This window comes from Anabas testudineus, chromosome 5 (assembly GCF_900324465.2).
Source record: "Anabas testudineus chromosome 5, fAnaTes1.2, whole genome shotgun sequence".
Taxonomy (NCBI): Eukaryota; Metazoa; Chordata; class Actinopteri; order Anabantiformes; family Anabantidae; genus Anabas; species Anabas testudineus.
Genome location: NC_046614.1, coordinates 6,599,815 through 6,623,145, shown reverse-complemented (window position 1 = coordinate 6,623,145; position 23,331 = coordinate 6,599,815). Strand labels below are relative to the sequence as shown.

At 42.7% G+C, this 23,331-nt stretch overlaps 1 protein-coding gene across 1 annotated transcript in view; it reads right to left on the bottom strand.

Moving 5' to 3' along the window:
- Positions 1–1,008: 1,008 nt before the first annotated feature.
- The window catches only part of cdh4 (cadherin 4, type 1, R-cadherin (retinal)), a 163,437-nt gene continuing 141,114 nt past the window's right edge, over positions 1,009–23,331 (bottom strand). The window contains exons 9-17 of the mRNA XM_026346638.1: positions 19,255–19,392; positions 14,371–14,556; positions 13,795–14,048; positions 10,237–10,388; positions 6,754–6,990; positions 5,725–5,958; positions 5,409–5,548; positions 2,661–2,825; positions 1,009–2,278 (exon numbers count right to left, since the gene is read on the bottom strand). Of these exons, the coding sequence (XP_026202423.1) occupies positions 2,072–2,278; positions 2,661–2,825; positions 5,409–5,548; positions 5,725–5,958; positions 6,754–6,990; positions 10,237–10,388; positions 13,795–14,048; positions 14,371–14,556; positions 19,255–19,392 (1,713 nt within the window). The 3' untranslated portion in view covers positions 1,009–2,071. The remainder of the gene's footprint in view (positions 2,279–2,660; positions 2,826–5,408; positions 5,549–5,724; positions 5,959–6,753; positions 6,991–10,236; positions 10,389–13,794; positions 14,049–14,370; positions 14,557–19,254; positions 19,393–23,331) is intronic.

Sequence of the window (23,331 nt, the reverse complement as noted above, 5' to 3'; positions counted from 1 at the left end):
CAGGTAGTGTTTCTGTGGCTGATCAGTGCAGTCACTCATGCAGGTTGCAGAGTGTATAAAGGCTGTGTAAAGTTAGCTCCAACTGCGCACTGTATGTGATGCCGAATGACACAACGCTACACAAATGCTACTATCTAAAGATACCGTCTTTATTTCCTGTCTCAATTAGACTACAGAAATATAAGTTACCGCCATAAACGTTGTCTTTATTTTCACTTCTGTTTTCCTTCACCTGCTACCATGCTTGCATTTGGTCATTCTTTATCTATATAATATTTTACCCATTGCAAATGACTTTTGCCTGTTACCTGTCCAATCAGAGGACAGAGACGAACGGAGAAACACTTCGTGGTTCGTCCTATTTGAGAAAGTTGGTTCGGTAAAGACGTCTGATGTTGAAGTCGTTTCAAATGATCACATTGGAGCTTTAACTACATCAAATTTAAATTTTAGCCCAAAACACTGCTAACAGGCTAAATGTTAACCATTAATTTCCTCAATTCTGTGTCTTTACTGCGATGGATTTTACTTTACTGATGATGCTAAAGTCACTGAAGCGCCGCGGTTCAGAGACCGGTTTGACTCATTGACACTAGATGTCGCTGTAGGACATGAACCTGTCAACTATTAGAGTTACTGCATCTACTTCAACTGCCACTAAATGTTTTTAATAATTATTTTTTGTTTTTTGGTCTTCCTCACTACTCAAAGTATTGACTGAACAGATGGTACACAGACCCAAAAAATTCCCTAAACCCAATGTAGAGCTAGAGAAAGAGCAGCAACTTTTATGTTGTCAATACTTCAAAAATAGGTATCTTACAGTATTTTTATTTTCTCAGTGTCTTTATACAGAGTATATTCATATAGTTTCTGTCAACTATTTTCACATTCTCACCACATAGTAACAAGTGCTTTTAGTAAAACATTTGGAAAAAAAAAAAATCATGCACCTTTTCATTGTTTTGTTTGCCTATAAAAAATGGGAATGTTCAAGGCGACAAAAAAAAAAAAAAAAAAAAAAATCCTTCTCAGATGCCTTTCAAAGTCATTTCAAGTTCCACTTTCTTACACCATCTGTTTGATCAGATCATGCCTACATAAGCTTTACACTGTGGAGAGAGCAACACAAAACCATACAGGGCAGGCAAGCGTCTCAACATAAAAGCTCCAAACTCATGAGTCCACAGAGGAAAGGCAGGCATTCTCCACCAAATTAGAAAACCCCCACATGTATAAAAATGGCCTCGCACAATGTCAGCGTGTTGCTGAACTTGTGTCGATAGGTGATGCTTGTGAAAGTCAAACTGAGCAGGTCCTCAGACAAGAGGGTTGTCTTTACCCAAAACAACTCTTGTTGGCTTTTTTTCGGGCCATAATTAATTGGGTTCTGTTGTCCGATAGTCTGCCCTGGTTGTGTCCTTCCCTCCTGGAACTGGCTGCTGGGGTTGTTCATCTGCACCACTGTGAAGGGGAGAGGAAACTGACAGGCAGGGCTGGTTTGAGGAGCGCGGAGGGGGCGACGTGAGAATGCGCCTCCACTGTACTGCACGAATGGCAACCGATCCTGAGATAGCAGGAGTCTGATACAAAAACACACCACAAAAGGCACTTTATAAAATGACAGTGCTTCTGTTCTAAGGAAATTCAAGTTGACAGAGTGAAAGAGTCAGAGAGCGTCTTCCCCCAAACATTCTCTTCAGTGTGAGACTAAAGCAAGAGATGGTTTTGTTTTCACAACCAATCAAAGCACAAATTCACTACTCGTGGCTCTCGCCACCGCCTTGATTCGTCCCCAGAGAGCTCTGGGTCCAGCACGGTGAGAGAACAAAAAAAAAAAAAAGAAAACAAAGAAATAACGTCACACTACAAACTCGCCACTGAAAAATATAAAGCCAGAATACAGTTGCGCTGCAGCGGAATTCATGTATGCAGGCTCGGTGAGAGCTGTGAGCAAGCCCATGTCAGAGTCTGTCCCTCACGTCTACCATGGAGCCTGCGTCATTTTCTTGGCCCTTGCCCACGGTTCCTCTCCTGACCCCCGCCACAGTCCAGCAACCCCGCTCCGCTCTCAGTCATCGTCCCCTCCGCCGTACAGGTCAGCCAGCTTCTTGAAGCGAGGGCCCCAGTCGTTGAGGTAGTCGTAGTCCTGGTCTTCTGAGCTGGTGGAGTTGAGCGAGCTGACGGAGCCAGCTGTCGAACCGCTGCCCTCATAGTCGAACACCAGCAGGGAGTCGTAGGGAGGAGCTGTGGGGTCATTGTCTGCTGCTCTCAGACCCTGGAGATACGAGAAAGACATCAGAAATCTCTAAGTTGTCTGTGGTTGGACCTTTGTCCTATAACAGGACGGCCTTCTAATGAAACTGGATGGTTGTTTGACAACAATATCACATCATGGTAACATGTTAAGGATGCCAAACTGTACGAGTTGCAATAAGCTTTGTGTCATCTGCTTCCCCTGATCTGAGCTGAATACTGTTTCACAAGCAGTCACTAAGTGCCCCTGCTGACAGGAATACAGTTCTAGAGAAAAGGAGTCATTGCCAGAAATTGTCTCCTAAAATATTTGAAGGCAATGGAGGCAAAACGTGTGTGTGTGTGAATACTTCTTTACTTCTTACGTCTGTACAAACAACACAACAAAAGATCATTCTTCTTACATCATTAATGAAGTCTCCTATGTCTCCAGGGTGGGGCAGACTGGGTCTGACGGGGTACTGCGACTCAGCGATCACCGGCCTCTCGTCAACCCTGCGCACCCCAGTCGGCTTGTTGATGATGTGCTCCAGGGACTCAGGCTGCTGCAGTTGGCTTAAGTCGTAGTCCTGGATGGAGGAAGTCGAGAGTCAGCTTAATGGTTACTATCATCAGCAGCATTACTTAACTTATTAACTGTTTCTAACCTGTTGGTCTCACTGAATAAGACAACATTCTTTGGGTTTGGTTTTTGAGTGTGCTCAGATTACAAGCTAGAATCTATTCTCTGGTCACATTGTTCACCTTCATGGACTCTGACTTTGATGTGTACTCCTGCTGACTCTGTGAAATCGGGGCTTCAGAGATTTTATTTCTTTTTCTAACAAACTAAACTCTATTTGGCAGACCTTAACTGTGTCCCAAATCCATTTAACATACCAAATCCAGACAGCTAACTCCCAGGTTAATGCTGGCTACGATCAACAGATGTCAGAATACACAGTGCACCACAACTTGATGCATAAGCTGCATAGCTGCCCATGCTGACCCCTGTCCTCCACAACATTAACACCACCAGATATTAAAGTTCGCAAATAAAGCAGAGGGTGTTTCTGAAGATTTGTAAGAATCCACTTACACAAATCACACACATATTGCATACATCACTTTGCCACTTGTCTAGTACAACAAATCTGCTTGGAATTAGTTGTGATGCATAATTCATATTAAAATAATGTTAAAACAACTCTCAAATGATTAAAGGCACCCACAATCGCTTGCTAAAGCATACAGAATATACTCTACATTGTAAGCTACTATTAAGCTCATTATACGACAAATTGAATAAAACGACATAATAAATATGAGCATCGCACTTTACTGTCACATCACGCTGAAAGCATGTGGAGCTCTTGCACCCTTGTGGATAATCTGCACCCTCATCATGTGGGTGATCAACACGCTCTGCACAACATGTAGCCAAATTTATATTCATTACTGGAGCCTGTTAAGTCTGAACTAAATGGTACATAAAAGATGAGCAGTGCTGTTATTACAAATCACTTCTATAAAATTTGTTGGTCTTCTGTCCTGGTTAGATATTAAACTCTGGCATGTGTTGGGAATAAATAGAGCAATTATTGAGTTACCTTAACAAATCTCTTTCGGCTGAAAGATAAATTCCTCGACTAAACAAGAGATCTTAGGGTAACAATATGACTATGTACGCTGCATCCAGCTGATATGATTCTAGTTTGTGTTTATGCACTAGAAACGTGCGTGTGGATGTTGGAAAATGGCGAATACGAAAAGTGGAATGATTAAAAACATATTCCTGAATTAATCGTAGATGTTGGTGCTCACCACTGTTCAATGTTCCCGTTTTTGTAGGAAGAATAAACAAGGAAAGGTGGTGTGAGGTAACTTCTAGAAGAATGTTCACAGTTGGCATTTCTGAGCCGAAAAACGTCTTGTTAACACGAACAGTTGTGGAATTCTAGCAAAGCAGCTTTTTCATCCGAGGGCAGACTTCACACTGAAAACACTTCAGTGTCACTCTTTGATTGAAAAATATGTCTGTCCTCTATAGACTGCACCGAGTGCGCCCTGTCTTGTCCACTGTGCTATAGTGGTAAATGGACTAATTTTGAGTTTTCTCTCTTCAATGAAATGAAAAATCATTTTAAAAAAGACCAGGTAGGAACTGAATTCCACAAAGACCACATCACCAACGCGCATCAGTAATCACCAAGTTGAAACTGTTTCATCATTTAAATATATCCAGGGGGTGACATTGATATGAAATTGAAATCAGAAAAAAGGCACAGGCCACGTTGTTTATCTTCAAAGTCCCCCCTGGTTGAGCAGGACGCATCATGAAAATGTCCATGACTGGTCTGACTCCTGACTCAGTGGAAAAAATACTGTAGAGGAAAGAATTCCAACTATACATCGATCAGAAGGTTTTAGTGGTTTGGTAGAAATAGCTGTTTTAATGTCTGTTACAAGGCAAAGATGCTTTACGAAAAATCATATAGAAGCTCTTCTGGCCACTGTTGTAAAGCTTTTCTGCAATCACATTTTTCCACAAAACCTTTTGCTTCAACAGCAGTTTATCTTTATGCTTTAATGTATATCCCTTATAATTAGCAATAATGTACTACCATAATTGATCAATCAAATATTAATTGACTTTCTTTCTTTCAGCTTATTGGCACAATTCTTATTCTGGGTACTCCTTTCTGACGCAACCCCAATTCCCCAATTTTTTTAACCAGACATGGGACCAGCACCCAGAGTACGCTTGGCTTGTGCACTCTCAGTGACGGGGGTTTTATAAACCTTTTTGGGGTTCAGTGTCTTGTCCAGGGACGCTTTGACACATGGCCAGGACGAGCTGGATTGTGAAGCATCAATCCTAGAGTCGAGCAACTGCTCCACCAGCTGCGCCATCGCATAATTAATTGATTGATTTCATTAGATATATTACTTTTTAATTGCAGCAAAGCGAGCTCTGGAGATACGCTAACATTTTCTTAAAATGTGTGTTGATTTGACTTTTTCTTGTGGGTGATCCCTAATGAGTATTGAGAAAGTTATCTAATTGAAATTCACAACCTTCTCTAAAAATAAAAAAATAACAGAAAAAAAGAATTTGTATTGATGCCACCAACACAGCTGCATGCACTATATTTACTTTCTACAAACAGTACCTGGTCCTCCTCTCCTCCTCCCTCCTCATCGTACTTGAGGATGTTGTCTCTGACATCGTCCTCGGGGTCGATCAGCAGGGGCTTTGCCTGCCGCTCCTTCTCTCTGCGCTTCATCCACACCACAAACAGCAGAACCATGCCTGCAGGAAACAGCAGCAAAAACATCAAAGACAAAAAAAACTGGTTCAGAAGCGGTTGTCATAAAGAAAAGACATTCTGTTTACAATTAAATTGTCATTTTTCATTATGTGCGACATACAAATGCAGGGATCCAGTTGGGGATAGTTTGGATCATTTCACTTTGTACTGTACTCACTAAGCAGTATGATGATGCAGATGAGTATGGCGATGATGGCCCCAGTGCCAAGGCCAGCGGCTGCTACGGCCCCTGTGGTGCTGCAGTCCCCGTTATCATCACAGGGACACACTTTGACTCTGATCAGTGAGCGGTTGGACAGGGGAGGGTTCCCTGAGTCAGACACGATGATGGGGATCTCATAAACACCTGGCTCCAGGTAAGGAATCCTTAGCCTTAGCTGAGCGTAGTCACCTGCAGTGTGGGAGTAAGATAGCGCCCATGATGGAGAGAAAATGGTGGAAAAGGCATGAAACATTAGGAGATGGACGGAGGTGAGTAGGAGGGGAAAAGACATCAAGGATGAAGAGAGGAAGAAGAGGAGCAAATATGATTAGGCAGTGAACTGCAGAGAAATTACATTTTGTTTACCGCGAGATATCATGTCAGCATGTGCGTAGGTACAAGTGAACGGCACAGCAAATAAAAGCTGCAACCAAATGAACTGTCAGCAATCATTCTGACATATATGTACGCGAGGAGGCATCGAACATACACTGTATATAAATAAAAACAATATGTATAACCTTCAGCATTTATCACTCAGTCAAGCTAAGACGAGAGCCTCGCTGGGAGAAGAATGCAGGTATGTGATCAGATTTGTCCTCAAGACAACTGCTGTGATACATCCATCTGGGTGGATTAGGTGACAGATCGGTTGCTCAGGGGACAGAGAGATGAATGGATCTCATTTGTCACAAACGATAGATCGTACGTCAACACTGGATGGCACCCGCGTCTCTCACTGCGAGCTTTGTGAGACATTTTGTTAAACTTGGACTTCTCTCATAGCTTACAGCAATCCCCTGTTCCCCGATTGATGTCGCCAGTTACTCTGTAGAGAGGGCTTTGCATCCCATCTGTTAAGTTTATGGCTTAATTCAGCTGAGGGTGCGGGATGCCATATATCATTCCTCCATACTTCCTCAATTCTACATCACAAGGGTACATTTAGAACTGCATTGAAGCCAATGTACAGCATTTAATTACCACTCAGTCTGGAAATGGTCCAGTTACGGCGAACGCTGGCAGGAAAAGAAGGCAGCTCGAAGACAAAGGGCCCTACGTTGGGGTCGGCGTCGGCGTCAGAGGCTGTGATGTTGACCCTGGAGTTGGGGCGTGCGCGCTCGCACACTTGCGCCTCCTGGGGTACCAGCACCGGCGCATTGTCGTTCACATCGATCAAGTAGATCTGGAGGGTTCCTGTCCCACTGGCTTGAGGCGAGCCTGAGGGGAGGTAAGAGAAAAGGGAGGTTGGGAAAAGATCAAAGGAGGAGATGGGGAGATAATAGTTTAGCGATGGAGACAGGAGCGAGCAGCTGAGGCAGAGGGGCAAAGATGAAATGAATGGAGAATGGAGCAAGAAGCGGGCAAGTGGAGTCGAGAAAGTACGCGATGAGAAAACTACAGAAGGTGGCAAAAAACAATCGTTCCATTTCAATTACAATCTTCCAGCTGATTCATAAGTGGAGCTGAGAGAACGAGGCACACCAGCAGGGAAACAAGTGGGAAGAGAAAAGGTTTTGTTTACTGAGTGTCTGGAAGCAGAGAACAATACTGTATACATTTGTAGTAGAGCGCCCAAACAAAACAGCGAGAACAAATGAGAGAACACATAAATGTTTTACTCCTCGAGTTCAGAACTGGCTGCTTCCTGAAGAGACGGAGGGGAGACTCCTATTGGAGGGGACAACACACCCATTAAGACTGCTGTTATCTGCACTCTGCAAGGCTCACTGGGAAACGACTCAAACCTAACCCCCCTTCACTGCATCCAGAAACACAAGCTCATCATAACCTATTTAGGGTTTCTTTTACAAGTGCCAGACCCGACCAGACCAGACCAGACCAGAACTAGAATCAGGTTGGGAGACCCATTTCTAATGTTTTATGCAGCGGTAACAGCAACAGCAGCTCTGATGTGTTTTAATTCCAGCGCTCACAGCGGCTGAACTGCACTTTAACTGACTGAGAAATGCTGCTGTATCTGGCGATGCTGCAACAACACGGTGGTGGGAATACGCAAGTCATTGTTTTTTAAGCGCACCGCTTGCTTTGAAAAAAAAAAAAAAAAAAAAAAAAGCCGAGAGGACTTGAGGTTGTTTGTTTCGTCGGATTCGAGTTGATGCAGCATGAAAGCTGTGAAAACTGTGATAATGTTGAACTCTAGTCTGAACTTAAATATGTAACTGTCTTGCGTATTTCATGAGTGAGAGGATCTTTGTTTTAATGGTTGTGGTGTGAAGTTTTTCAGTTGCATAAAAGTGGGATCGCAACAGATTTCCATGCACCAATGATGTTTTATTAATATTACATTTATTTATTACTGCATGTTAAAACGTACAACCTTATGGCTCACTCATCAGTCCCTGTCATGTCTCTAATGCTGAGGATGAGCTATAAAACATATACTGGTTACTGATCATGTTTTATTTGCATTTCATATTTTCCTTCATAATGCATCTTACATGAATGTATATAATATAATATATGTATGTATGTATGACACTTTTAAAACAGTATATTTGAAATCATATATATTATATATAGTATATTATTTGTATTTTCTATACTATTCATATATTACGATGGTCTGAATTTGTTGTGGCAAAGAGACATATGCTCTGAAATGCAAATATCAGATACTTAAAAATATTTAGATAAAACACATAGATATTAAACATATTCTGAAGTACAGCACATTAATTTTAGGATGTGGATCTTTGTTTGTCATTACAGGCTTTCCTTTGCAGAACCATAACTCAAAAATGACAAATGAGTTTTCTCATTTTAAAATGTTTGTATTCACTGGGATGTGGTTCAATTACTAACATAAACATATGGGAAGAGTTTAAATAATGAAAATACTCCAAAGTGATTTGAAAAGAAAAACAAACAAAAACAAAACACATTATTGGATTTTTAATTAACTGGAGTTGTTTGCGCAATTATGAAAAAAGTTAAACGGCTTCAATGAAAATCTGTGGATGTGATCAGACCATCAGTAAAAAGTACATTTACTGTGGTATGACCCAATTCTGAGGTTTTATTTCTTATACCTCTATGGCCATGAGTTACTTCACCAAATTCACATTTCACACATAAACGATTAGCTAAGTTAAAGTAGGTTAAACAGGAATAAACGACAGGAAAGCTTCACGTCAGTCAATTAAAGCAGTGGGGCTGCATTATATAGATAAAATCTAACTAGCTTATGATCATTTGCTCAGTCACAAAGCCCTTTTCACAATAATACTACAGTTCACAGATAATACTGTAATTTTACCTTAAGAGAACAACAAACATACTGATACCTAAATGAGTATAAAATAAGTAACTGTTCTGAGTGGTTCTCCCACACTCTTGTCTTCTTCTTCTGATCTAAGCATTACAACCTCCAACTAAAGATAAGAAATTATGTGTGCTGCTCTGTTGAACAAACACACTGCAGTGATATATTGTGGCCTTGATATTCAGTTGACAAGCACCAAGCTGTACTAAATTACTGATGCAGTGCAGCATAAATACAATTTACCCCAGCAGCTCATCAGTGCTGTATTTCAACCTTTTTCCTCTACCCGACAGTAACTTGGTTCATCAACTACTGTATGTAAAGGTCTGTTGCCCCAGGCCTCAAGGCCCATCGACCGGCTTGTCGGTTATGATTGGCTGGGTGTTTTGTTGCTTCTTACGCTTCGCTTGAGTAGAATAAGTAAAGAGAATTTCAATCAAAGTGGAATATATCCCCTTGTTGACACTAGGCTCCACAATCAATAGGCAGTCAACACTTTGAGCTTAAGTTGGTGTGCTTCAGGGCAACCAATCTCTCATTTCTCACTGGAGTAAAAACACATGGGTCCCTCCTACTTATACACAGAGCGAGCACCTCTGTTTGTAGTGCTTTAGTTGCTTAGTTGTGTACATTGTTGCTGCAGCTGAGGCTGATCCTACAGACCTTCACTGAGAGATGTAATTCTTAGATCTTTCTCTATCAGAGACAAGGCAATGTGAATATTTATGTGCAGTGCACTGTTTATGTTACACTATTACCCGAGACATTAGCCTTTGCACCATACATTAGGATTCATAGTTTGAGGTCAGTGCTTCTATGCTGAAAAATATACTTAAGAAATGTGTTACTTGTTTTCTGTTTCAACTGGATAATGCATTTTTAATGACAAACAACAAGCATATGGCTATGTCAGCAGTGAACTCAAATGCCATAATGATGCTAAGATAATAATGTTAGGGAGGCGCTACATAGTTAACTGCTGTTGCATGCCATTAGGATTCATCACCTGGGCGACCATTCAATAGACGTTAATATTTTTTAATGTGGACCTAAGTGGTGGACTGGCTTGGAAATGCCGTCCCTAGAGCTATCCTAGAGCTCCATAAAAAGAGTCGGCATTGCCTTGCATGTGCTCTACTGTTTATTAGGTCATAACGACACACACAGTCATCCTGACTTACCGGACTTACCATTGTCGAATGCCAGGAATGTCGCCTCGTACACGTTGTTCTTGACATATATCGACTCTCGGTCCAGCAGAGCCATGGTGGTGATTTGACCATTAGTCCTGTTAATTTTCAGCCAGTTAGCTGGGTCTGACAGCTTGGAGTACCTGCATACACACACGCACACAAACACACACAGAGGAATAAAAACAAATAGCTCATTAAACCCAAAGCAAATACACACAAACATGTTGCACAAATTAACTTTCGCAGCCAACTGTTACTTGAATTCCAGCAGCACCTTATCTTTCATTTGTTGATCCAAAGTACCCGTTATCAGGTTCAGCGTTCATTACTATAATAAGCAATACCAGTCAAGCACCTTTGAAATATTACAACGACACGGAGAGTGGAACATATGTTCACTGAGCTTATCATAGCAGCAGCTCATTAGCATGAGAGCTGATGAAAACCTGTGCCCATATGCAGAACAGCAGCTCTTAACAATTTCACTGCTCTTTGTACCCACACACAGTCTCCACAGCAACTCTCATCACTGTCAGGTCCACACGTCACGTGGATGTGGAAAATGACAGCTGTAATTTAAGTCTATAAATCTCATTAACAACTACGATGAGGCTTAACAACTGACCAAGCAGAGGAAAGTGTTTCTCCCTCAGGTCTAATGAGGAATGGTTAATTGTGGGCAAGCAAGAAGTCTCATGTTAGGTAGATGGTCATCGTGCTGTGATGACAGGAGGTGTGGGTGAGAGACACACGAACGGACACAGCGAGAGAGTGAGAGAGGCGTGCTTCTGAATCTAAGCATGGTAAGATGTAAGATGTAAGAAAACGTGATGAGTGGGATAGGGGGCTTAATTAAAGCAGTGCGTTGGAGGCTGACACTAGTTAGCCAGAGCCTGGAGAAAAACTAATTCCACCTCCACCTAAAGACAAACTCATGTGGATGGTACACACTTAGTAAACAGACAGATAGAGCAAGGGCCATGCCAGTCCATAGGACAGGACATTATATATGGCTGTGTGTACATATATATGTATATACATACATGACTGATGATTTGAAATGAAAGAGCTTGTCATGCAGCGCTAGTCAGGATCTGATGTTGCCCCGCAGGTTCGATTCTGGTGTGCATGTGGAATAACTGGCACCGTCCTTCTACTTCCTGTGCCAACGAAATGTCAACTCCTTGTGTCTTCATCTACAGCTGGAAAAGCAAAGCCTCTGTCTGTGAAGACTGCGATAACCCTTAACCCTTCTATTCTGTTCGAGGTCTTGGAGACTGCGGGGCTTCTTTTTAACAGCAGAAAAACAAATGCGACACCAGTGTTTTATTAGTCGTGACACACTCACAACCTTTTCCTCAGTTTTTCAGAATTGTTTATTAACACGATTTTGGGATGTCCTTGAGAGAAAATGACTTATTAATTCTCCAGTGAATAACTGACACCAGACATTTAAATACTGTAAATTTCTTTGTGAATGTCCAAGAAAAAAAACTCACTCACTCACTCTGAGCGTCCCAAAGTTGTGGAGGCGTAATACAAAATTTGTGAAGAACATCTAATTAATCCTCCATCCATCTTTAAGCACTGATCTAACATCATGTGTATACAGATGCACAACGTGAGCAGTATGGGCAGCAGCAGCTCCTGTGCTCCATCTGTAACTACACACGTGCATTCACAAAAATATCTAAAACCCGATCACTCTAGTTATGTAATCGACTTGAAGTTGAGCAGTCTATGTAGACAGCTGGATTAATTTAAATAGGCATGTTCCGTAACACGCTGCTTCGACAGATGATTGCACACATATACCCCGACCAACATGACCTCACATCAAAGCAGTGGCCTCAGTCTGCAGGGTTAATATTCTATTACTAACAAGAACAGAAATACAGTACAAGAACTCTTTCTCCCTCTCAGACACACACACACACACACATTAATTGGTTCTTGCTGCCACTTAAATAACATCTAACAGTAAAATCAGCTGGCAAGTCGACTCAGCCTCACATCATCTTCTCTTTCCTCCAGAGAGAGAGGAAAAAAGGCAAGAAATTCAGAAACATAAAAAAAAAACCAACACAACCTGGCTTCTATCCCATCTACTGCTCACACACAGGCTTTTCACTCGTCCTCTGTGGGCGGTCGCATGCACGTTTGCGTGTATTCGGGCATTTCTGTGTCTTTTGTGTGTGTACTGTGCGAGGGTTCAATCGAGGTCACCTAAAGGGAATACAGCAGCAGAAGAGATGAGGCTGTCTGAGCATGAGCTGAGCGTCTGCTGGCAAGCTGCTTTGGAGAAGACAGCAGCTCTGAGCTCCCATCAATAACAGACACACGGTCTGACAGCGAAGAAAGTGACAGGGTCAGAGGGAGTGAGGGGTGGGGGGGTGTGGGAGGGTGGAATGAGAGAAAAGAGAGTAAAAGAAGAGTTCTTTCAAAGGGCAGAAAAGCTCAGTCCAAGTAGTTTGCATGGCATCTTCTTAGGAGTAGACAACCGGGATGTGAATGTTGCTCACTCCTACAGCGTGTACAGTATATAGGAGTACGTCTCCCACTAACTCCCTTGCCATGAATTGAGTAACATTTCCACTGGGTTCTTCAGTGGAGGAGGCAGTCTCACTGACATTAAGAAAAATCAATCTTCCTCGTTGGAGCTGGCTACAGAGTGGAATGATGCTGCCGGACCTCAGTGGACATGTGGGAGTTACTGTCACACGCGGTCGATGCCGCGATGGCACAATGCCCGCAGTGTGTCATCCCAGTTAGGAAGGACGGATGGAGGGATCAATGAGGAGGAAGAGAAGAAGATAGGGATCTAAAGAGGGCAGACAGACAGTGTCCAACTTATTACAGAATGACCTCTTCTCACCAGTCGCCTGGCAACGGGGAGGGAACGGGAGCTCGGGATGTGGGCGGGAGTCAGTTGAGAATGTCACAGAAGAGGGATAAACTGTGAAGAAACTGTTAAGCACTGATTAAACACTGGTGACACACACAGATTTGGAAGAACATACAAACACGGAGTGGACAAAATATTGGAAATCCCTCACTGTGTATGAGTAGCGCCTTCAGAATAGCTTCAGCCATCCTCCGGACCACAGAACTATATGTTTAAGCATCTTTCAGCATCTTTTCAGCTATTGAACACAGTTAGAAGCTTCGCAGGCAAAGAACCAGATAAAGCAGAGTGAAAATGTAGTGACTATCAGATGTTTTAAATTTACCAGGTGGACACAAACAAGACTGTGAATTGATGATAATGTTGCTCATTGTCTGCTGATGTGGAAATAAGCAACATTTGCTAACAAGTTTTTCATATCACAGCTTGTTTTTGCTTTCCTCACGTATCCAAAAAAATCAATTAGTGAAGCTTTACAGAGACGTTTTTTATTGGATTTTAGCATTTCATGTTAAGATGGTCCCGTAAAAATATGCTCAACGGGATGTCTGAAATGAACTCTTGTGGGGCGAGCATACTGTAGAGTAGATATAGTATCACCCTCAGTGAATACATGGCCTACATATTGTGGTCCTCTTTACCTGACAATCTGGTGAATGAAGTGGTCAGGGTCCTGGGCAGCAAACACAGTAAGAGTGGTCCCTGCCGGCACGCCCTCCTCAAAGCGAATCATCTTAGGGTTGACAGGGAAGATAGGCGGCTCATTAACATCCTGAACAGAGATGGTGACTCCTGCTGTGGACTGAAGTGAAGACTGGATGCCGCTGGCAAGGTGGGCCTGGTTGGACACTACCACCGTCAGCATGAAGGCGCGGTTCATCTCAAAGTCCACCGGCTAAGAAGGAAATGACGGAGGGGGGACAGGAGAGAGAGAGAAATAGAGAAAATAAAATGATGAGAGACGGGAAGACAATTAGTGCAGCTGATTGCAAGATTAGTTTTAACTGTGTTGCAATTTGAGAAACGACATATAATTCAGCTAAAACAATGTGAGACCAAAGTACTCAGTCAGCAACATCTGGCACTTCAGAGCAGGTGGAAAACACACGAGATGCAGCGTTGAATAGTAATAAAAGGAAAACGCACTGTGTTCACTTTCAAAGAGCTCATCATCAGGCAGCAGCGTGTGGCGTCAATGTACGGCTTCATTTTTTTACCTTGACCACGGTCAGCATGCCCTCGTTGGTGATGGGGTTGGTGCGGATGGTGAAGTGTCCAGAGGGGTCTCCGCTGACAATGCGGTACACAGCATTCCAGTTGGGGCTGTGGGGTTGGTCCCTGTCCACCACCGTCAAGTTGGTCACCACCACGTTCACCTTGTTCTCTGGCACCTCCCCAGAAAACTACAGGGGGGCGAGAGAGGCGAGAAAGCAAGTGAGAGAGAGGAGTGAGGCGAGGTGACAGCGAGGAGGACGTGGGGGAGATAACATTATGCTGATGTTTGTTCCAGCACTTGGTTAATGCACGTTAATATGTGATTTATTGAGATTTTTAAACATTTGCTTGTGCCATTACCAATCTTTTAGCATTTTCCATAATTGCAATTATGAAAACAAACTGCTTTTAGGGTTGTGCCAATAATGCTCATTATATTAAAACATGAATTGAAAGTGGTAGCAAAACAAATGGAGGAGAAATTAGAAAGGCTAGAGAGAATTAAAAAAAAAACCCTGCATATTTGTTTAATGTGGTTAATAGAGAATCATATCTTCCATTATGTTAATACAGTCTCTTATTCCACACCATGTCTGCTCATATGAAACTCTTTATTTCAACTAATGGATTTGTCCAATTAGGTGTTTACCCATTTCATTTAGATTCTGTGCATTCACCAAATCTAGGTCTTAATAAGCAATTAGATAAGTACTGTAATTAAGGCAGCGGTAGGAATAATCTTGGGCTAATGATCTTCATTATACTGCAATCTGAAACAACTCCCCTCTGAACTAACTCTGGAGCCAACTTGGTGACAGCTGCAGAGCCCGAAGACGAATTTACAGCAGAATAGGATAAATGTTCCTCTCTTTGGGGATTTACAGTGTGTGGCTACAGAGGTATGGATACTAAGGCGCACACTAAGCGCTCTCATTGTCCAACGACAGTCCGCGTTTCCTCTTGTGAAATGTTGACTTATTTATGGTGTGTGTCTGCCAGCTGCTGTTCACTTTAATGGTTCCGTCATTGTGGGATGGAAGCAGCATCCAAACCCGCCCGATCCCTCTTCTGCTATCCCGTGCAGTACAACCAGGCTGATAAGCACAGAACAAATTAAATATGCACTCTCAGTCTCTGTTGTGTGGGCTCCTCCATTTCATTTTCACCCTGAGCTTTAGCACAAACACTACCCCAAACCCTCAAAGCTTGTTTGGCCACGCTGTTAGGCGGCCAAATGGAATATGCTCTCTCCGAGTCACACACACAATGGTCCTGACTGCCGGGGAGGGTACTTCCAAAATGGCCACGCTCTCTAAAATGCAATGTGGACCCCTTGATAAGCCACTAGAGAAACACAATCTGACTTTCTGAAAGGATTTTGCAATAACAAAAAAGGAGCAGAGCTTTCAGCAAGATTCAGCAGGTAATCGTTCCGTGACCTCAGTCTATTTTACTAGTGAATGTAAAATTCAAATGGGACAAAAATAAAAAAGAATCATAAACTTTAATTAGACTTGTAATGTCTCAAACTGTGTGTCTGTCAGGATTACAGATTCTGGCTTTATGAGGTTTTAAATACAAACTTTATGTGCTCTGCCTTTTTAAACATTTAACAATTAAAAGCTTATTGGAGGCAAATCTTAATAACAGCGTGGCCTTTGAGCTGCAATAAATAAAAGAAGCAGCTCTGACCACCTGCATTGAGAATTAAAACAAAATCAGTTTTTCATTTTTTAACATACATCATGTGTTAGTTTGTATTTCGAAGTTATACTGTGCAGTGCTGCTTCATAATTCAAAGCACAGGCCTTATCATTGACACTTTTTGCCGTGGACTTATTTCATTAATCTCAGTCAATAGATCACACATTTATCAAGGACTGGACTAAAGGAGATAGTACAGATAATACAGGGTCACCTATGCACTATCACTTCCATTCATTACTTTCCATGTGTCACTCCATCTGTGATTATGACTAGCCTTCAAATGTTTGAGCTGCAGTCCACGCAGAGGGACTGAATGAGGCTAAAATGCTTTGCAGGCCCTGAGTCACTTAAACGAATAAATCTGCATCAAGGTGCACCGCACGCTAGGGGAAATCGACTGCCTTCTTACAGAAAACTGATTCAGCAAATGAAAGTGTTCCACTTTAGACAGCAGAGCTAAAGCTCAACAAGACTAAATGAGCTAATCCTTCCCTTCAATGGCTGTTCAAAACAATACCAAATGGTAATGACAGCATTATGTAGAATAACTGTGCCAAAGCAGACTCCTACAGATATCAGACTGACATCAGTCTGCTTAAGTAGACTGCGTTATGTCTTCACTGTGGCATCATAAAAATACAGCTCTCACCTTAATTTTTCATGTTATGCAGAAATATCAAGCTGCTTTTTTCTCGCAGCCTGCTCTTATTTCGACTCATATCAAAGCAGTGGGAGGAAGGGGAAAACAGTGAACGCTGAGAAACTCTGCTATTCCAACTCGTTCAGCTATTTAGAAGCTGCACTGCTACAGGTGAATCACAAGCATGCGCTCTATTCAGATTCGCAAGCCTGCGTGTCTTTGAGTTCAAGCTTTCAGACCTACAAGGCTTTCGAGCCACTCGGCTGCATTCGCTGGGTACACCACGAAGGGTGTGATACACTTGATTGGATAGTTTGATTAGATATGTTGTGGCAAGTACCACTGTCTTTTTTGTTTATCACATAATGATGAACATAGCACTAATACGGCACGTTGAGGCCCATGTGGTGAAATGAATAAAACATTTGCCTTTTTTTTTTTTCTCAAATCAGATGCAAAGGTTTATGCCCCTGCAAGCAATTTCACTTAATTAGTGTGCTTATGTTTTATGCCTCCCGTAGAGAGCAATGAATTCTTCTCGCATCTGTCATACACAAATAATTACTGAACCACTTCGAGTGTGGTTGCTTGTGTGGGATGCAAAAACAAAAAAGTAGAGATTGACAAAGCAGTGGAAACAGCATCTGGTGAAGAACAATTTCTTCACCGTGGATGTTTCGTGTGAGGGAGTGTGTTCGTTTCGCATCTCAGTGAAAGACGTAGAACGAAAGCCCGCTTTTAGTCATTTTCACTAATTACTACTGTTGTGTCTGACATCAAAATTTGGTCAACTGCTCCTTTACTGACACGTTCAGGCACATCTGCAATGATTTAGTCAGAGTGTTGTGGGGAAAATAATGAGGCATTTATCACAGAATGTGTGAGCATAAGCGTAGTCTAGGTCTCATCACTGTGTGCTGGATGTGCCAAGGACAATGCACATGTGTTTTTGCACTTCTATCGAAACAGAGCATGTCTGTTTCTGTCCAGCAGAAGGACTCTGGTCCAGAGCTCCTCCCCAGTGAAGAGCAGAGATGGAGCCAGCACCACAGACGGGTACAGAGCAGTTCTGAGCAGAGGGGCAGCCTTGTTCTATGAGCTCCATCAGTGACAGCTGGGGAGCTCTTATCAGAGCATGCGGCTGGAACTGTACTGGCATGCATGCTGACGACGGCACCGCCGAGGAGACAGCGATCACAGTGTGTGACGCTGACACACTGCTTGCTCTGCCTCTGATCTTGGCTGCATACAGCATCTGTCTCTCTCTGGAATCTCAGAGATCCAGGGGCCCACGTAAAGAGCAGCTAAAATCCTGTAGGTCTGTCAGGCTGTGGTCAGCATCTGATTGTGCCCTCTACGCAGGCAGACAACTGAGAGTGCAAGCTGCATGTGAAGGAATGCAAAGAATTTACACTCGCCATAAACAATCTTCTGCTGTCAATTACTGCTTTTTTGTCAGCGTCACTGAAGAAAAAACAAAAACAAAGAACAACAACAAAACAAACTCCCTGCAATACTGTACAGAAAAGTGGGCCAGCTGTAGCGTGACTTCCTGTCAGACCAGCGCAGAGGTATCAGGGACCAGAGCCAGATACCTGCAGACAAACTGTGGCCACCAGAGGCCCTGCTGGCAGGGAAAACACAGAGCAGGATGGTGGGAGGAGAACAACACCTCCCACCACCAGAACTGATCTCAGTCTCACTTTCAGTCACAATATCTTTTTCTGTCCCTCCATATGTTCTCACACAAAGTTTCCTTATCTTTCATTGCTTGTTGTTTGATATTCTATATACATCTGTCCTTCACCTTATCTTACATCTTTTCTCTGGAAGTGTGTCTGAGAGTAGAGCTACTCCTGAATGTAGATTTCCGCTGGACCCGATAATACATTTTCTAACCTCTGTGATCTCTATAACCCCTCCTGCCTAAGAATAACACAAACTCGTGTAATGCAGCATAATGGCTCAGTAGGAAAGCTGGGCAGTGTCTGACAACTGCATTTCCTGTGTGTGTGTGTGTGGACAAATTAGTCACACATTCATTTTAGGCACTGTATGAAAATGACTGGGGAGGAGCTGAATCTAATCCTAAACTGAATACAAACATTACAGATTATGCATCCTAACCTTGAAAAAAATGTAACTGTGCAATTTCTGCAAAACAAACATAAAAAAAAAACCTTTCTCAGTGACACCTGGAAGGACATTCATTACATTTGACACAAAGGTGCAGTGGGACTGATTAGAATATGAGCCTGTATAGACATGGTGGGTGGAGGCTTACAAGCGTGAGGCCGTGACCGTAGCTTCCTGAAAAGCTGTTAAATAAACATGTTATAAAAAACACAAGTGAACCATGAAAGCCACAATTCTGCACTTCTGCACCAACATTGCATGTGTTGTGTAATTGAATTATTAATTTTATACCTTTAGCTATTATATGAGCAATTTCATAACAGAAAAATATAATAACAAAACAGTTCCCCTTTCTTGTTGTTTTTCTACTGACCCTATATTGTTCAACAATAAAGTAACTTACCGTCCGGACTGTGAGCTCTGGGGGATTGTCATTGATGTCAGTGATGGATATAAGGGCTGTGGCTGTGTTGGACAGACCAAAGTTCAAGTTTCCCTCCATATCGGTGGCCTGGACAATGATGGTGTACTGAGACACTTTCTGTAAAAAAAGAGTAGGAAACAGGGAAAGCACGGTCAAGGAGTGGTTTATCAAATACTGAGAGAAACCTGGACACAAGTTATAGAATGAAAAAGAAAAATCCCCCTAAACCTGCCTGCATACACATCTTTGCTTTGTTCACAGATTCCAACTCATTGGAGCAACTGAACAACTGGAGTCTGTTAGAGGACCTTATTTGATCAATAATATACAAACACACACACACACACACACACACAGCAACATACGGTATATACACAGAGTTGCAGAGAGGGAGCAATGTGTTTGTAAAATGCCCATCCATTATTGCCTAAAAGTCTCCGTGTTCCACTGTGGGAACAGTCCCGGATCATCACTCATTTTAATGGAGGCTCTGCCACTTTAAGATGTGCCACGGTGCTGCAGATAATAGCGGGAGGTGAACGGGCCCTATTTAGTCCAGTTACAGTGAGGGAGCGCCGGCCGAGAGTGTACAGCACACACGGGCTCTGCGATATTAAAGTGCCATTAAAAGAAACACCATCAAACTAACGCTGGGCTTTGTTTAGACACAACTGAATGAAAACAAATCTTAAACAAAACAAAACAAAAAAAAAAAAGCAGAGAGAGAAACATGCACAGTCGAGGATAATGGCACTGTCCGTGGTGCTGAAAGTTCACTCTGTCCCCAGACTTAGCAGTGAGGAGACGACTATATGAATGAATGTGTGTGTGTGTGAGCGTGTGTTTCAGTATAAGTCTCTCTTCCTATTAATCCATTTTGCTCAGGCCTCCATTGTATCAGAGCAGAGAGAGAAGGAATGGACGTCAAGGACGGGCCAGAGTTTTGTGCCCAGGGCCTGCTGCTTTGTTCAACATCCACAAAACATCCTATTGATGGACTGATGTTCATTTGCTGCTGGGCTAGTTTCATCATATTCACCCCAAGGGTTGCACTTTCTAAGGACTTGATGACCAGTAGCACTGATGTCAGACAGTGCCTGGAGGAGCGGGAACCAACTCAGCCAGTAGTCTTGCATGGATACAGACAGGGGGAGTTATTGCTTCCCGCCTAGGTGGCTGCTCCTTTGTTATTGTATTTCATTGAGTCGTGTCTTATTTTATCCTCCTCTGGTTTATTGTGTGTTCTTTGTTAAGCACATTCTGTGCTTCTTTTGATCTCTCGCTATCTTTCTCATCACATCGCGGTTGCTCAGTGTTCTAAGCCTGTCGGTAATATCTGTATTTCTGTATATCTTTACATCTCTTTTCTGCCTCCTACTTGTTTTTTTTGTGGTTTTTTTTTTCAGTTGCAAAAGACGCAGCTGATTGTTAGATCAGTCAAACCATTGAGGCCAGTTAAAACATCCAGCTGGAGCCATTTAGCATCTCTCCGAGTCATTATGAAGTGCACAGACATGTTAATCTGCACCAAACCAACCCTATTAATATAAACTCAATACTGGCTGCCCTTTATTAGGCTCATAATGAAATATCAATACCATCTCCCCTCACAGAGCGCTTCAGTAAATAGAGGCTCCAATGAATGTGTCTCTCTGCAGACTCATTTAGATCCGGTCACATACATCAATCTAGAAATAGCACCAGATGGCTGTAGGAAGCTAATAGGCCTGCACTTTGATGGACGCCTTTTTTCTTCGGTCAGGTAAAGAGAAATGACTGGAGGAGAGCCAGCAGGTGGAGCTCTCACACAGTAGGGGAGGTGGCTGATGCATCGTATCCTGCATGGTTATATCACTCATCTGAGGGTAGTTGTGAGCTTATGGCCCTTCTAGTGCACACACGCACATCCGCTATCGCTCCAGTGAGTCGGTACAGGTTATTCACCTCCCCAAAACACACACACACACACACACACACACACACACACATTCACAGTCAAGCGCATACACTGTTCAAAAGTGGCTGCCCGAACAAGCCAGTAAAGGGCTCTCTAATGAGTCCTATAGAAGTGCTGAACAGAAAATCTCTCTGTTAGATTAGAGTCCAGTGCTGGCAGGATACACAGCTTCTTCTCTCATGACCAACAGCAACAGCCTAGACTCTCACCCACAGGCCTTAAGCCTCACGGACTTAATCTGTGCAAGCTGAAAGCCGTCAGAAGCCACAGAAACACCTGTAGGGAGATCTTCTCCTACAATAAAACCCAATTCCTTTTTTCATAGGGACCAAATTAGGTAGTTTACTGTCCAGGAGACTGAAGAAAGATATAAAGAAATGGCTTCAGGCTACCGGCCTTAGCTAATCGACAAGTAAAGCCAAGCAACAGACAGGACAGGTGGAAGAAACTGACTGTTCATGGCTTGTAAGCAAATGGACCTGTGCTCCAGTGAGACTTTGTTAGCAAGAACAAAGCAGAGGAAATAATGGCAGGGCTAAGTTGAACAGGAAAAGCGAGAAGAGTGTTTTTTTGGGAAACACATGTACAGTGGTGAATTAATTATACCTGTGCTGAGTGTGCATTGGTGTTCGGCGTGCTGTAAAGGACCACTCGCAGAGGGCAGAGAGAGACTTGCTCTTTACTTGTGTCATTTGGGCATTGTGTTCCAGCCTGTTGGGCTCCTGCTGGCCACAGTCATTAGTCTGTCACTTACAATCTGTCTCAAATGGCCGGTACTGGTAGTTAAAACTGTAGAGACCAGCTCCCTCGCTTTACTTTGACTACAGAGTCTCTCTCTACCTTGTGACCCACACTATAGTTTTCATTCAGTTCAGCTGATAACATTTCAGTGCCATTTAGTGGATTGTAGTCAGTGCTATTCAAATGAGTAAAATCTTTGTTCGGTTCGGTTTACGTCAGTTCAGTTGCACAGCCACAATGCCAGTGAAAAACTGAGATGTCTATAGTTACAAGCACTAGCAAGTACATGCAGACTATGGAAGTCTGTTTTGTCTTCATCAACCCTCTCTTTTTTCTAAGGGATGTTCAGGAAGGGGATGCTGGGCTGAAGACACAAACAGTTCAACCACGGTTTGAAGAGAACACAAGCTAGAGGAGACTTAACGCAAGCAGGGCGCTGCTCTCTGTAGGCTTTTCTCTGAGTCCCATTGTAGCGAGAGTCACTCAGACACAAAGGTAAATCTGAGATATAAACTCAGAATCCACTTGATTAGATACGCCTCCACAATTATGCAAACAGCTCCGAGTCACATACTGGATAAATAAAGGCTGTGAGTCACATATGAATAAAGCTGGTAGAATAACACACGCAGACAGGGTGAGAGGTTGAGTTTATCGTCCAACCGAGCGTTACAATACAATGCACAGGACGCGACTCAACAAATAGGAACATGACGAACATGCTGTCGCCAGACTTGCTGGATCCAGCATGTTACAAACAGATAGAAAATATTAGAGTGATATAAAAGGTTTCTCAGGAGAGGGAAAACTAGGATACAGACATAATAAAACAATAAAATGCAACAAATTAAATTACAGAGAAAAGAAAGAAAACGTCAGCCAGTGACTCACTGTGAAAGCAAGACGGTACAGTCACTCAAATCACGCAGAAGAATAAGCATAACCCTGGTCATATGGCTAGACTATCTATTAGTATCTATTGAAAGTAGACATATACCTGTTACTAATCAAAAAAGGGTGGAAAACATGTTTCTCATAAGTGGAACATTTCAGGCTCGTCTAAACACTACAGACAGTTCAATTCAATAGTAGCTACATGCACATAATGAGGTGGATATTGAGTGAATTTTTCTTCATTGGATGCTGGTTACAAGCAGTCAACATCCACCTACATGCATCAATACTCTTCAATCAGCAACCCACTCACAATCCTCACAAGGCTTTGCTGTCTGGATCCTAGTGTTGGGTACAAGGTGGAGACTTAACATAACTCAGCGTCTCTAAGACAATAAAACTCGGGGGCCCCATTTAGGATGCCTGCTCTCAGCCAGTATCCACAGTCGGGCTCTGCAGAAGTT